General features: G+C 57.2%; 1 protein-coding gene across 1 annotated transcript; it reads right to left on the bottom strand.

Annotated features, from left to right (window-relative positions):
• Window positions 1-2157: 2157 nt before the first annotated feature.
• Window positions 2158-15700, bottom strand: PRX (periaxin). Its single transcript, XM_083754477.1, has 6 exons — window positions 15439-15700; window positions 12292-12347; window positions 11044-11136; window positions 9754-10060; window positions 8567-8760; window positions 2158-7748 (listed from the first exon to the last, which is right to left on the bottom strand). The coding sequence occupies exons 1-6, from the start codon at window positions 15683-15685 to the stop codon at window positions 2763-2765; spliced, it is 5883 nt and encodes a 1960-aa protein (XP_083610603.1). The 5' UTR covers window positions 15686-15700; the 3' UTR covers window positions 2158-2762.
• Window positions 15701-16007: the final 307 nt, after the last annotated feature.

Here is a 16007-nt window from a genome sequence, read left to right as displayed (position 1 = left end):
TTGCTGATCAGAAGGTTGGCCGTTCGAATCCCCGCAATGGGGTGAGCTCCCGTTGCTCGGTCCCTGCTCCTGCCAACCTAGCAGTTCGAAAGCACGTCAAAGTGCAAGTAGATGAATAGGTACTGCTCCGGCGGGAAGGTAAACGGCGTTTCCGTGCGCTGCTCTGGTTCGCCAGAAGCGGCTTAGTCATGCTGGCCACATGACCCGGAAGCTGTATGCCGGCTCCCTCGGCCAGTAAAGCGAGATGAGCGCCGCAACCCCAAAGTCGGTCACAACTGGACCTAATGGTCAGGGATCCCTTTACCTTTACTAAATGCCATGGACAAACTAAGCGTCCGTTGTATATCAAGCAACAGGAAAAGACCACACAAAAAGCAATAACGTTAGTCCACAGATTAATGTTTATTCAAACCCAGAATAGAAAAAAGCAGCAGTAAGTGCAGCGTCTCAAAGATACAGCGTAACATCTTTACCTTAAAAAAAGTAATTAAACGTAACAATCGGCAAAGAGGCAGTTAAATGGATTTTTTTAGTGGCAAGGGAAAAAAAGGAAGCCCATCACAGCAGGCCTGTGTTGTTAAAAGTTAGGACAACAGATTTTTGTACATCTCAAGAGCAAGAAGAAAGTATTCCTTCCCACCCTTTGCTTGAGAAGCTAAGACACACACCCCACTGCTGCCCTGCCCCTTCCTGGCATGTAAACACCTGAACGAGGTCCCTGCACCCCCACCCCCTCCCTCACTGACACATCTGAAAGTGCCCCCCCTTGGGGGGAACTCAGGAGATACTTTACATTTGTGGGCCTGGGACGAATTCATGGCTGTTTAAAATAAGGCAGAGGGTCAGTGGGTGGGTGGGTATAAGTCACAATTTAGCCCTTGTTCCTATCTCAGACCCCTTCCAAATTCAAGTAAAGTTGGGGATTGCTGGCGAAACACCCCCCCCCCATGAAGGAAATGCTGAGGAGTGGGAGAAGAAAGAGAAAACTCTGGAAGAGTTTGGCTCCAGGGTCCCTTGAGAGAGAGTTGGTTCTGACTCTGAGCAAAGAGGAAGGCAAGGGGGTCCTGCAGGAAGAAGAAGAGGGGAGGACCCCATTTTACAGGGGTGAAGAAGAGGGATCCTGGCACTGAAAAGAGCCCCCCACACACTTTGTGCCAAAAGTTAGTTCCAACTTGAAAACCACCTGAAACGCCCCCTAGTCCAGACCTCACAAGGAAATATTTTAGTTGCACTTTCTGCATTGCAGGGGGCGGGCCTAGATGACCCTTGGGGTCCCTTCAACTCGAGGATCTCAGACTCAGAAGAGCCACAGAAACACACAGGCCTGATATTGGGGGAGGGGGGTTGGCCCAGGAGGCCCTGCCAGACCGGGGGGCAGAGCACAATGGCTTCAGCTGGCCCTCCAGAACCAGCCCCCCTCAATGGGCTTTGGACTACAACTCCCAACCGGGCCTGCCAGCAGAAGGCAGGGGGGATGGAAGCAGCCGTCCAAAAGGTCCGGCCAGCTCCAGAGGCGACCCAAGGCTGCTCTCCAACGGGCGCTGCTCCAGGCATCTGAGTTGCCCAGTTCAAGGGAGATGGCGGGACTAAGAACCGGGGTTCCTGAATCGCAGGGGTTGGACTAGATGAGCCTGGAGTGTCCTCTTCCAGGATTCCTCTTCTGGCTCCCAATGCCATGACTGGAAATTTCCCGTGAAGCTGCCCCCCCATTTCACTCTTTTTTTCCTGCGTCTTTGTCAGGGAACTGCCATCGGAGGGACAGGTGGTGGAGAGGCTCCAGGAGAATAGGAGAGACTCTACAGCAGAAGAAGGAACCAGTAGGGGGAGAGCAGGAGTTCCAGCGGAAAGGGAATCGGGGGGGGGGGGGGAGAGGCTCTGGGATACTTCTAGTGAGAACAGTGAGGAGGTAACAAGACCCCCTTTAGCAACCCCCACCCCTCGCCGGAAGCTGTCACGCAGAGAGTCCAGGAGGCGCATGTCCGTCAAACAACTTTTATGTTGGAGTAAGTTCCGTAGACGCCCACTGTCGGATTCTACCAGCGACTGACGGAGTCATGCTTTGGGGGCTCCGTTAGTGCCTAGGTTTGGGTGACTAGCCAAACCCCAGAGCGATCAAGCTTTTACGCACAAGCAGCTCATTATCCCATCACAGTCTTAAACTACCCTTTGACTGGCAACCATCTCCAATCTCCTTGCTCGACACTCCCAACCAAAGATGCATTAGATTCTCCTTCCTCCGTGTCCCCAATTCTTAAATTGGCTTTATTTCAAAACAGGGTGGGGGGTAGAGATGGCTTAGTCTTCCAAACAACTCTTTATCCATTAGTTAGTAGACAGGCTTCCCAGTGCAAGGAGAGGAAAGCAGCCCCCTGAGCCCAGCCTGGACCCCCACCAAATTCTGCCCGCATGCCTTGAGGCCCCAAGATGGGCGGAGGAAGGCCTGGGGGGCAGCTGCTGGCTGGGACTTTGATTGGGGCAGGGTGGGGGCACAGGGAGAGGGAGACAGGAAGACCGGCCAGGGGGTGGCACTGGGGGATTTATTCACATTGGTTTTTTACAAAAAGAAACCACCACCCCCAGCTGTGAGGAGGGTGGCGCCTCCATGGTAGGCTTGCAAAAGCAGGTGGGAAGCCGCCAGCCACTGGGGGGCCTCTGATTGCTTCCCCCACTCCTTTGCCAAGGCCGGCGCCCCTTGTGGTTAGTGCTAAGCATTACACAGGAAGTGGGGCAGGGTGCAGGAGGGCCCTAGGCAGCTGCCCCACTCACACAGTTGCCTCCCCTGCCTCTCCTTTGGCCCCCGCCACTCTGCCCTCCAAGACTAGCCCCTCATGCTCCCCAGAGAAGCCCACTGAGGGCAGCTTGATCCTCAAACTCTCCTCGCCCTGCTCGGAGCCTCCCTCCAGGCCCCCTTGAGCTTTGGGCCTCAGGGCCACCTTGGGAAACCGGGACTTTGGGGACCTTTCCCCCTTGGTGTCCATCTCAGCCGCTTCCAGAGAAGACATCTCCACCCGGGCAGCTGAGGAGACCACGGCCCCAGCAGCCCCCTCCCCAGTGCGCTTCCTGAAGCCCGAGAAGGAGATCTTGGGCGACTTGAACTTGGCTGCCTTGAGGGCCGCCATGGCTCCCCTGCCGGCCCCCAGGGCTTCGTCCTTGGCCTCCTCTGCCCGTACCAGCTCCAGGTTCAGCTCCAAGTCTGCTCCTGCCATCTTGGGCGGGGAGGAGAGCTCCACCTGCGGCAGGCGGATCTTGCCCAGCTTGGCCCCATTGTGCAGAGAGGCCCCCGCCTGCTCCCCATTGACTTGGGCACCCCCCTCCCCCTTGGAGAAGCCCAGCTTGGGCACCTTCATCTTCAGGGGAGAGCCGTCCTCCAGCTCCCCATTGACTTCAGCACCGCCTCCCTTGGCCTTGGGTGAGAGGGAGAGCCCAAAGGTGGGGGGCTTCAGCTTCAGCTTAGCCATCACCCCCTTGCTGCCATCTGCCTCCTCCCCCTCTAGGAGCCCCTCCGCCCCTCTGCCCTTGGCCCTCCCCAGCCCAAACGTGGGCCTCTTGACCTTGGCCTCCCCCTCGTGCCCAGGGGCTCCTCCTTCCCCGCCTTCTGCTCCCCCTTTGGGTAGAGACAGCCCAAACTTGGGGATCTTCACCTTGTACCTCTTCCCTGCCTCCGCCTCAGGGGCCTCCCCGCTTCGGCCCCCCCTCAGCTCTTGGGAGCTGCCGTGGCGGAGCTGGGCCCCCTCCACCTGGTACTCTGCATGCGCCCTGAGGCTGGGGGCCGAGAGCTCCACGCCGGGCACGTGGAAGGCCTCTCTCTTCCCCTCCAACTCGCCTCCACCTGAGCCCCGCCTGCCTGGAGAGGGAGCGCCATCCCCCTGGGGGCCCAGCAGCTCCACAGCTGGCACCTTGATCTGGGGCGCCTTCAGCCTGGCCTCAAACCCTCCCACTTCCACATCCAGATCTGGCAGCTTCCCTGCTTCCCGCCGGGCAGCCTCACTCTTCCCCTCCTGGTCCACCGAGAAGCCCACATCTGGCAGGGCAATCTGGGGCATCTTGAAGGAGAAGTCCGCCCCTTCAGGTGGGGGGCAGAGGGGCTGGGTGTCTGCACCCGCTTTGGAGAGGCCCAGAGACGGGAGCTTGATCTTGAACTTGCCCTCCTCGGGGGACCCCCGGGCCTCCGCTTCCCCCTTGGCAAGGCCAAAGCCAATGGGCACAGAGGGCATCTTGATCCGGGCGGCTTCCTTGGCCTCAGGGCTCAGCGCCTCTGTGCTGCCTCTCAGTTTGGGGGCCTTCAGCTCCAGCTGTGGGACTCGGGGCAAATCCGCCTCAGCTTCCGCTTCCCTGTCTGAGGTGGAGCCCCCAAATTTGGCCAGCCTGATGACCGGGCCCCCAGCTTTGGCAGGTGTCCCCTTCCCTGCTTCTGAGCCCACATCCAGCTCCACCTCAGGGGCCTTCACTCGGGGGGCAGAGAACTTGGGCAGCCCCACTGAAGGCATCCGGAACTTGGCTTCTGATCCTTCAGGGACCACCTCTCCCCCCTGTGCCGTCAGGGGCAGCTCCGTATCCGACAGGCGCCCCTTGGGCAAGGAGAGGTCCACTCTGGGCAAGCGGATCTTGGTGCCCAGGAGGGAGGTGTCCACCGCCCCTTCCCCACCTTCCTCCCCGAAGCTGAGCCTGCGCCCCCCAAGCAGCTGCACCTCTGCCCCACCCTCCTCTGCTCTCCCAAACCTTGGCAGCTCCACCTGCGGCAGTTTGATCTTGGCCTCTGCTGGCAGCATGGGCTCTTCCACCCCGGCTGTGGGTAAACTCACTTCCAGCTCTAGTTTGGGGGTGGAAATGCCCACCCTGGGGATCTTCAGCTCCCCCTTGTATCCGCGAAGGTCGGCCTCCGAGACGTCCACCACCGGCTTCTCCCCTTCACCTCTGCTGCTGGGCATGGAGATCTCCAGAGAGGGCACCTTCACCTTGAGGGTAGGGCTCTCTGCACCCACGGCCAGCCCCACCTCATCCCTGGCCCCGATCCTGGGCAGCTCCACCTGGGGAACCTTCACTTCCAGCTCGGGCGGGGCCTGGAGATGTGCCAGCTTCCCTGGGTCTGCTTCCACCTTGGGGGAGGAGAGCTTCAGCTTGGGCATCTTGGCGAAGGGCCCCCCCTTGGGCTTCTCCCTGGGGCTGCCAGGGGCTTTCTTGGCTTCTGCTTCCCTGCCCGCTGTGTCCCTGCGCATGAGGCCGAACGAGGGCATCTTGAACTTGGAGCCTTTGGCCTCCTTTTCGGGCACTTTTGTGCCCAGGTCTCCTGCCAGGGCCTCCCTGCTCCCTTTCAACTTGCCCTCCTGGCTCTCAAATGCCAGGTCCCCTTCCTTGCCTTTGCCCCGGAATTTGGGCAGCGAAAACTTGGGTACTTTCAGCTTGATATCGGGCACCTCAGTGCCAACCTCGGGCAAGGGGGTGCCGGAAGGCTGTTCACCAGGCCATGCGGGGAGGCCAAGGTCCACGTCCACCGCTGGCACTGTGACATCCACGGCTGGCAGCTCCACCCCCCGGTGAGCCTCAAGGGCTGCAGTTGCCCTTGCCTTGGGTGCCGTCCCTTCCACATCCACATTCGATTTGGGAAAGGAAATCCCAAACTTTGGCACTTTCAGCTTGGCTTCCATGCCACCCTCTGCCTCAGGTGCTGAGGCCTCTAGGCTGGCCTTCCAGGCTTTGGGGCCAGGGATGCTGAACTTGGGGAGCATAAATCTGGGCGCCTTGATGCTGGCCTCAGCCTCCAGGGCTTTGCCGCCCTCCAGGGTCACATCTGGGATCTTGATGGACGGGATTTCGACAGAGGGCAGCTTCACTTTGGCCCCCTCCACTTCCAGCATAGGCTGGCCCTTCACAGCCAGGCTGCTCTCTGCTGCTCCTTCCTCTCCCGGCAGGGCCTTCCCCAGAGAAAGGTCCACTTTGGGGATCTTGGCCACCATCCCACTGACATCAGGCCCCCCCAAGACCCTCTCCCTTGGCTCTGCCTCTGGCAGGCCCCCCTGGCACGTGGGGACACTGATCTCCACCTCCAAGTCTCTGGTCACGGCCTTGGGCGAGGGCACCCTGAGCTTGACCTCGTGGCCCCGGGGCAGCTGCTCGGAGGCCACCAGCTCTCTCTCCACCTTTGGCAGATCCAGTTCAAGCCCAACTTTGGGCAAGTCAATGTCCAGTGCAGGCACGGCCGACGGACAGCTCAGGCGAGCGGCAGCGACAGCCACCTCCACCCGCGGCTTCTCCACGGAGATATCCAACTCTGGCCTGGGCACGGGGGCCTTGGGCAGCTGCATGTCCGGCAAGGAGATGTCCACCTTGGGGACACTGACCTTCACGCCGGCCTCACTTTCCAGCCTGGGCACCTGGGCATGCATCTGGGGCAGGGAGTCTGCCTTGGCAGAGAGGTCAAACTTTGGGAGAGACACCTGGGGCACCTGGAAATTGAACCCGGGCCCTTCAGCAACCTCTCCTGACTTCGGCCTCCCGGCAGGGGCTGCCACCTCCACCATGGGCCTGGGAAGCTGCACCTCCCCCACTTTGGGGAGAGCAATGTCCAGAGATGGAACCTTCACCTCGGGGAAGACGGCTCCCTCTTTGCTTTCTAGCTTGCGTTCCGTCAAGGAAATACCGAACCCTGGGAGCTGGAACTTGGGGCCTTTGGCTTTCGCCTTGGGGCTTTCATGCCTCCCCATGCTGAGCTCCACCTGGGGCAGCCTGCCTTCTTCTTCCCCTTTCTCCAGGGGGGCTCTGGAGCCCATCTTGGGCAGGCTGAGCAAAGGCACCTTGACGGAGACGTCTGGGACCTCTGCTCTGGCCTTCGGAAGCTCCACTTCAGCCTTCCCCTTGGGCAGGGGGATCCCCAGCTCCACCGAGGGGATCCCCACCTCCAGGGAGGGCAGGGCCACCCCCGCCTTCAGCTTCTCCTCCCGCTCTTCCGTTTTGCCCAGGGCCACTTCGACAGCTGGGACCTTGACGCTGGGTGCTTTCAGCTCCGCCTCCTCAGCAGAGACCCCAAACTTGGGGGCCCTGATCTTGAAGCCTTCCCCTTTAGGGGTCATCTCTGGGGCGGCTCTCTCCAGCCCAGGGAAGGACAGGTCAATGTCCACCTTGGGGGCTGCCACTTCAGCCACAGGCAGCTTCAGCCCCCCCTGGAGACCCCCTTCTGGGAGCTCCACTCCGCTGACTTTGGGCAGTCCAAACTGGGGGGCCTGGACTCTGCTTTTGGGGGACTCTCTGCCGGGCCCAGCTTTGGGCAGGTCGAGCTCCACCTGCGGGGCCTGGAACTTGCCTTCTGCCTTGGCCCCCGCCCTCTTGGCCTTGCCAAAGGGCGCGCTGAAGCGGGAGAGGCCGCCTGCTGCTTTCGCCTCCACCACAGCCTTGGGCAGGCCCACCTCCAGCCAGCCCCCGGCCCCCTTGGCTCTCGCTGCCGCAGCCTCCTTAACCTTCAGCCTGGGGAACTTCAGCCTACGCCGCTTGGTCTCCAGGGAGGACAGGCGAGGAGAGATGTCTGGGCTGGGCTCCGAAACAGCCACTTCTCCTGCGCTCTTGGCCTTGCGCAGCTTGGAGAACTTGGGCAGAGAGAACTCCACGTCAACGGGGGCCACGTCCAGCTTGCCACCAGCCAAGTCCCCGCTCCAGGACGCCCCTGATGCTGCCTGCAGGTCCTTGGCCTTTGCAGCCACCGCCTTCTTCTTCTTCTTCTTCTTTTTCTTCTTCAGCGATGTCAGGCTCTGGATGTTCTGGGGAAAGAAGTGCAAGGGCTGTGTGAGTCTTAGCAAGAGGCGCCCAGAGAGAAGGTGAGGGAAAGGAGCCACGTACATAAAGTGGTGCGTGGAATGGAGAAAGGAGAAACAGGGGCGTTTCCCTCCCTCTCTCGTGGACACCCAGTGATGATTCAGGACAGGGGAAAGAGGTTCCTTCTCCCTGCAGCATAAACTGTGGAACAGGATTATTAACTACGAACCCCCAAATTTTGGATCTCCTCCAAACCTGTGCCAAAGTTCTGCAGTGAAAACCCTGCCCCCCCAAACTGGATCCCATCCCACATTTTGGGGTTCGTAGTTAATGAAGCCCTGTGGAACTCACTCCCAATTGGGATGGCTTTAAAAGAGAACATAAGGGGAGATCTAGTCCAGTATCCTGTTCACACAGTGGCCAACCAGAGGCCCATTGTGGAAAACTAGCAGGCAGGATCTGACCACAAGAGCAACTCCTGTGGCTTTCAGCAACTGGGATTCAAAAACAGGGCAGAGCCATTGTGGCTGTGAGCCACGGACAGCCCTCTCCTCCTCCTCCTCCTCCTCCATGAATTGGCCCATTCCTCTTTGAAAGTAATTTTTTAATTTGCCTCCTGTGGATTAGACAAAGTCACGGTGGAGGAGAGGACTAGCAATGGCTACTTGCCAGGATGGCCAAGTGCAGCTTCCCCGTTTGGAGGCAGTGATGCCTCTCAGTACCAGTTCATAGAATATCTATGTCAAACTCTGGGTGCCACCCCAGGCACCCTCTCACCCCTGGAGACAGGCCAGCGCCACAGAGCAATACTAGGACCACCTACCAATTTGGCCATCTTGGCTTTGGGGCCCCTCACTTCAAAGGTGGTGGCTCCAGGCTTGCGGGAGACGTCAGTGCTGGGTACGGTCCGTTTCAGGCAAAAGGAGATCTTGTACGGCTCAGCACACTTGAGGATCTGCAAGGCATCTTCGTACTTGATGTTGTCGAAATAGACTCTGGCACTCAGGAGCTGGTCGCCTACAAGGTGGGTGGACAGGGGAAGATGTCGAAGCTGAGCCACAGCCCTGCAGTGTTATCCCTCCCGCTGCCCTTAGCTCATTCTGCAGGAAAGGGGCAGGCCAGAAAACAGGGCCAAGGCCTGAAACTCCAGAGACGCTGTCCGGGGCAACTTTACAGGAACACAAACTTTGGCTCTGGAATTATTGACACAACTGGCAAGAGTGCCCCTGCTCACATGCAGAGACCATTCCCGTCCCTGTTCAGCAGCTGCACCCTTAACCTGTACCAAGGCTGAGCCCCGCCCAGCACTGCCAAGGTCCTGAAGGGGTAGTCCACCAGCAGGGCACAGAGGCACCAGCTGCCTCCCTTGCCTCTCCCTCCGTCAGGTCTCCTAGCAGCTGTGCGCAAGGAGAGAAGCTGCCCCCATCTCATAGAGGGCAAGGGAGGGGCTGTGGCAACCCAGTCAGATGGAAGGGGTATAAATGATAAAATTATTATTATGTTGCTCAAGGTGGCTAAGGCGCCCTCGCCAGAGCAGAGAATCATCCCTGTTCTTCAGTCCCCCCCACCCTCCCTCCCTTCACTGGCAGTGTGGTGCAGTGGTTAGAGCATTGGACTGGGACCTAGGAATGACCAGTGTTGAAACTCCCTCGCAGACAGAGTTGTTGTTGTGGGCATTAGATGAGGACCAGGATTCAGGAGAGATCAGGGTTCCAATCTCCCCACTCAGCCATGACGTTTGCTGGCTGACCTGGAGGACCTAACCTACATTGCAGGGCTGTTGTGAGCATTAAGTGAAGAGGGAAGAACCATGCAGGCCCCTTTGAGCTGCTTGGAGGAAAAAGGTGGGACATCAATGCAATAGAGACTCAATCTCCAGGGAGGTTTGGGAGCAGAAGCCCCAAACGGCCGCTGCTTCCAGCCTGTGCAGGCAACAGTGAGCTAGGAGGGAGCCAGACTCTGGTTTGTGCCAGGCGGCTGCTCTTTCCCTCCACCAACAGGGAGGCTCACCTTCGCGGAGGCTCAGTGCCCGAGCAGCAGGCGAGTCCTTCAGGACGTCCTTGACGAAGAGGCCGCTCTTTCCCCCTCCGGCCACGCTCATCCCGCTGACCCCGGCTTCTGCCTCCGTCTCCACAATGATCTCCAGCAGCTCGGAGGTCTCAATTGTTTTCTCCATGGAGCTCAGCTGCGCCTCCATCTTGGCTGGGGCCAGGGGCTCCCCCCTCTCCTCTTCCTCGGTCTCTTCGGAGCTGCGCTGGCTCTCGCCTTTCCTCTGCAGGACTCTCTTCAGCTCTGCATGCAGCTTCTCCTTCTGGGCCTGGAGGGGGGAACCGAGAGGGTGTCCACACAGCACACCAGACCAGGGGGGGACCAGTTCGCTGAACCGCCACAGCTTCCTCCCAGGGGCTCCTGCTTCTTTTGGGAAGACGATGGAGCTATTTTGCTAGTGGGAGTTTATTCCTCCCAGCCTCCTTGGAAGAACCACCCACACACACCCCAACACCACTCAGCAATTCTCCTTTCGCCATCTGACTTAAACGTTGGCGGAGGCTTTGGTGGGAGCCAGAGGCCAAGGCTCCTAAACTCCCCTCCCCTACTGGCCAGTCCAGAGCCAGCTTCCCCCTCTCTGCCCCGCCTAATGGTGATCTCAGATAACCTAAGAGCATAAGACGAGCTACTGGATCAGGCCAAGAACCCATCCAGTCCAGCCTGCTCTTTTCACCTAAGAATCCAGATAGACTGCCTCTGGAGCAGGAGGTTCCAGAAGAATATACAAAGAGCCTGGCTGCTGGATCAGGCCAACTGGGGCCCATCTAGACCAGCATCCTGTTCTCACAGCGGGCAACCAGATGCCCCAGTGGGAAGATCACAAGCAGGATCCGAGCGCAAGAGCCACTCTCTCCTCCTGCAGGTTCGAGACATGGGCATTCAGAAGCATTGCTGCCTCCCACTGTGGAGGGCATGGCATAGCCCTCGTGACTAGGGGGCCTCGATAGCCCTCTCCTCCAGGAATAGGCACAATCTGCCATCCAGGTTGGTCGCCACCACTGCCTCCACCTGTGGAAGGGAGTTCCATAGTTTAACTAGGCACTGCATGGAGATGTAAGAGCGGCAGAGGCTACACTTTGGAGGGGCAACAGGCTCAAGGACCCGGCGTCACCCAAACTGCCTTCCACCCCACATCTTCAGATGTGTGATCTGCCCCCTCCTCCTTGGGGGGGGGCACAGCCCTACCTGCCTCCTCCACCCTCAGAACGTGTCTTCTTGTCTGCCCCCCCCCGCCCCCTCTTCCCGACTTACTGCTCGGTCTGCGTCACCAGCTTCCTCGGGGGGCAGGTGCGGGGGGCTGCCTGCGGGGGGCTGCGGCTGCTCATTCCCTTTGGAGCCAGCTGTCTGGAAGGCAGGAGAGAAGCAGGAGGTGGGGAAGGTGGCTCTGCCAGCTCTCAGGGACCCCAAAGGCCCAGCTGGGAATGGGGTGCAGGCGGGGGGGGTGGCCTCTGTAGTAGACAACGCCAGTGGTAACAGGGGCACAATCGGTCTGGGCTGGGGAGGTGCTGAAGGGACACAGGCGCAACTAGGGAACAGGCTCCCTCGGAAGGTAGTGGACTCTTCTTCGTTGGGTTTTTAAGCAGAGGTCTGGTGGGATTCTGCATTGCAGGGGGTTGGGCTCAATGACCCTTGGGGTGCCCTGCAAACTGCAGTTCTATGATTATAAGCAGATCTGCTGCTTTTACTCCGACAGAGCAACACAGCCACTTCTCGAAATAAGCACACCTGAGTTACACTTAGAACCACGGAACTGTTGAGTTGGAAGGACCCCCAAGAGTCATCTAGTCCAACCCCTGCAATGCAGGAATCACAACTTAAACACACACAAACGGCTTTGTAGGACACCCACTCCCACCTATAGATCTGCCGGCAGGAGTCATGGAGGAGTGGGAAAACAGCAAGAGCCCACCAGGGAGGCTGCTGACCTGCAAAATGTCCAGAGAGATGATCGCCAGGCCCAGAGAACCAGTGGGAGAACCCTGGGCCTGGGAGGACCGAGTTCAAGTCCTAACCCAGTGATGAAGCAGTGGCTGGAGTGTCGGACTGGGACCTGGGGGACCAGGGTTCAAATCCCCATTGGGCCATGCAGCTCACTGGGTGGCCTTGGGCCGGTCATTGCCTCTTAGCCTATCCTCCCTCACAGGGTTGTTGTGAGGATTAAATGATGGGGAGAACCACGTCTGTTGCCTTGAGCTCCTTGGAGAACAAAGTGGGATATAAATGCAGTAGACAGGCAGCCAGGTACTGCAGGCAGGTAGATAGACTTGGGGGCAGGGCCATCGATTCACCTGCCACCTATCTGGAAAATGGGCACAGGGTTGTGTCTGCACTGGAAGCGCCATTTGAGAGAGGAGGTCCACCTGCAGGAGTGCAATTCCCAGGCTTCCTTGAAGAGGGTTTCTGGTGGGGCTGACCCAGAATTCAGACAGGGGGAGCACAGCTTGAGGGTGGGGGCTGCAATAGTGGTGATGGAGGAGGACCGGGGGCCCAGGTACTTACAGATGCTTGCTGCCTTGTCCTGAACACGTGGCTCTCTGGAACCTGGCCCTGTGCAGCTGTGGAGGGGGAAATGCTATTATTTTATTTGTTATTATTTAATATATTTGTATACTGAAGATTACAGGATAGTCACAACATAAAAACACAAAATGATAGCACAAAATACAGTTGTTTCCTAAACTCCTACCCACTCAAACCTCTCTTGTACCTGCGATACATTGACGATATTTTTATCATCTGGACACATGGTCAACAGACCCTGGACACCTTCCACCAGAAATTCAATGATTTTCACCCCACAATCAACCTAACAATGAACCAATCTATGCAAGAAATACATTTTTTGGACACTACTATAAAAATACAGGATGGGCGCATAGACACCACCTTATACCGTAAACCAACTGACCGACAAACATATCTACATGCCTCTAGCTACCATCCCAAACATACCAAACAGTCCATTGTATATAGCCAGGCACTACGTTACAGCCACATCTGTTCCAATTCTACAGACAGAGACTCTCACCTAAGAGATCTACAGCAAACCTTTTTAGAACTAAAATACCCAGCAGATGAAGTTAGACAACAGAACAACAGAGCCAGACTGATACCCAGAGAGAACTTGCTGCAAGACAGACCCAAAAAAGAAAATAACAGAACACCTCTAGTCATCACATACAGCTCCCAAGTTAAAACAGTACAACGCATCATCAGAGATCTACAACCTCTCCTGGACAATGACAGTTCTCTTTCTCAAGCTCTGGGAGGAAGACCTTTCATTGCCTACAGACAGCCACCCAGTCTTAAACAACTCCTAACCCACAATAATACTACAAACAGACCTAACACGGACACTGGCACCAGAGCCTGCAATAAACCCAGATGCCAACTTTGCTGCCACATACACCCGGACAACACCATTACTGGCCCCAACAACATCACACATACCATCTCGGCACTATTTAATTGCTCATCATCTAAATCGTGTATGCCATCAAATGCCAACAGTGTCCTTCAGCTCTCTATATTGGACAAACAGGCCAGACCTTACGGCAAAGAATAAACGGACATAAATCGGACATCAGGAATCACAAGACAGAGAAACCAGTAGGAGAACACTTCAATCTCCCAGGACATTCTATACAAGATCTCAAAGTAGCTGTTTTACTACAAAGGAATTTCAGAAATAGACTGGAAAGAGAAGCTGCTGAATTGCAATTTATCACCAAACTTAAAACCATGGAGACACCTGGTCTGAACAAAGACATTGGATTCTTATCTCATTATACATGACAAAGCCATTTTTCACCTTCTCACCCCTTGCTTTTTCCTGTAAGACCTATTGCAGTCGTTAAGAGTCGTCAACAGGCTCATCACAGCTATCTGCCAATCACCCATTCCCACCACCCTTCTGAGTAATACCCCTCCCCACCTTCTCACTATATAGAAGGGTCTGGAAACTTCTGTTTCAGTGTATCTGAAGAAGTGTGCATGCACACGAAAGCTCATACCAAGAACTGACTTAGTTGGTCTTTAAGGTGCTACTGGAAGGAATTTTTTTTGTTTTGACTATGGCAGACCAACACGGCTACCTATCTGTAACAAAATACATAATAAAACAAACACAAACCAATAACCCGATTCCCACAACACGTTTAAAAGGGTATTGGATAATCAGCCAAAGGCTGGGGAGAAGAGGAATGTTTTTGCTTGGTGCCTAAAGGTGTATAACGAAGGCGCCAGAAGAACCTCCCTGGGGAGAGCATTCCACAGATGGGGAGCCACTGCAGAGAAGGCCCCGTTCTAAGTGTTGCCACCCTCCAGACCTCTCGAGGAGGAGGCACACGAAGGAGGGCCTCAGAAAATGATCTCAGGGTCTGGGTAGGTTCATATGTGTCAGGGGCTCAGGAGCAGAAGCACAGGAAATGGAGAGCGAAGGGGAAGAATCTGAGGGCAGCATAGGAGAAGACGACAGTGGCCCGAGAGATTCCATGAGCCTCTCCAGCGAATCGGAAGATTCACAGAAGGGGGCGCCGATGGCCAGGGCAAGGGGGGTCCCAGGGGGGACGCGCCAGGAGCAAGGGGCCAGTGGTGACTCCCAGAGCAGCGGCTGGAGATCAGGACCAGCTTCCCCACCAGAGCGTAGTGGGGGGGAAGAATCCCAGGTATCAGGGCCAGCGTCTCCTCCAGGAGGGAGAGAAGATGAGTTAGGGCTGACCATGCCTCCATCGGGGAGCGAGGGAACGGTCAAAAGGAAGGTTGCCGACTGAGCGCGCGTGCCAAGTTCAAATGTACAGGCGAGCGGCACAGCAGGTAGCCCGGATAGGGAACCAGGTCCTAAAGCCCGCCGGAAGGTGGGGAGTGAATCCGGGGACTCAGCGTCAGAAGAGTCCAGAAAGGGTGAGACCCCAGCGGGCAGGAGGGCCCAGAGGAGGAAGGAGCTAAGGAAGAGGTGGAGCAAGGCTAGAGTCTTAAACTGGTGTGGAAGGGGAGGAGATTCAGACGGAGCTTCGGCGGTCTAGGGTTTAAGACGTAGAGCTGCACGCTGCGGCTTTGAAATGGAAACTGAACTTCAATACAGACTTTTGTGTATAACGACGATCTGGCGTTGGTCCTCGGTGAGCTGGGACCTGGGGGCAGCTCTGACAATATGGAAAGGCATTCCTTGAGGCATTGCGGTCCTGAGCCATTTAAGGCTTCATAGGTCCAAACCAGCACTCTGAATTGGGCCGGGAAATTAATCAGTAGCCAGAGCAGTTGGACCAAGATCTGTGTCATATGCTCAAGCCGTCTTGTCCCAGTGAGCAGCCTAGCTGTCAAGTTCTGTGCCAGCTGAAGTTCAGAAACCGCTCTACGTAGAAGGCATTGCAGTAATCCAACCTGGAGGTTACCAAAGCATAGACAGCAGTAGCTACGCTCTCCCTGTCCAGATGGGGGCACAGCTGGGCCACCAGCCAAAGCCGATGGAAGGCACTCCAGGTCACTGAGGCCACCTGAGCCTCAAGCAACAGCAGAGGATCCAGGACCACCAAGCAGTAGCCTGGCTTTTTTAAAGTTTTTATGGAACCTCCAGGTCCAGAGGCAGTCTATCTAGAGGCCTGGGTCCCTAGGGGTATTTGACCACAGTGAGAACAGGATGCTGACCCAGCAGCCAGGCTCTTCTGAGGTTCTTCTGCCCACCAACCCCACAGGCGTCAGCCTCTGGGATGGAGAGGAAAAAGCCACCTCTGGAGAGGGAGGCATGGCCCCCTAGGCTTCCACAGACGGCCCCCTCCTCCTCTCCCACTGTTCCTTCCTGCTGCCCTCCTTTCCCTGCCCAAGAAGACTCCAGCCGGCACTTGCTCCCTCCCTTGGTGAAACCCCAGGCTGCCACGGAGGGGTGGCATTTCATTCCCACGCCCAGACTCCGAGGACCCACGCCACGCCGTTCCCCAAAAGGTCAAGATGCGATGCCGCACATTCCCAGGCCAGAGGACAAAGGGACGCAGCGTCTTGGCCAACCCCTCACGGGCATCGCTGGCATTCCTGGAGCCGTTCCCAAACACCTCCCCCTCCTCGGTGACTGCCCTCTGGAGCGCTGGCTGGCATCTCCGTGGAGAAACCCAAGGCAGCAGGAGCCCCAGGGCCGAAAGCAAACTCTGAGCTTCTCCACACTGGCCTTTTGCCCTGTGCTGTCCAGACACAGGTTGCCACTTCAAATCTCCCTCTCTGAA

Source organism: Podarcis gaigeae (assembly GCF_964106915.1).
Source record: "Podarcis gaigeae genome assembly, chromosome: 8".
Taxonomy (NCBI): Eukaryota; Metazoa; Chordata; class Lepidosauria; order Squamata; family Lacertidae; genus Podarcis; species Podarcis gaigeae.
The sequence above is the reverse complement of the archived record's forward strand: the minus strand, read 5'-3'. Positions and strand labels throughout refer to the sequence as shown.

Coding starts and splice junctions, on each gene's coding strand:
- PRX (XM_083754477.1), bottom strand. CDS start 15,685: ATGAAATGCCACCCCTCCGTGGCAGCCTGGGGTTTCACCAAGGGAGGG. Junction 8,761..9,753: donor GGCACTGAGCCTCCGCGAAG/GTGAGCCTCCCT, acceptor CCCACCTTGTAG/GCGACCAGCTCCTGAGTGCC. Junction 7,749..8,566: donor AAGCCAAGATGGCCAAATTG/GTAGGTGGTCCT, acceptor TTCTTTCCCCAG/AACATCCAGAGCCTGACATC.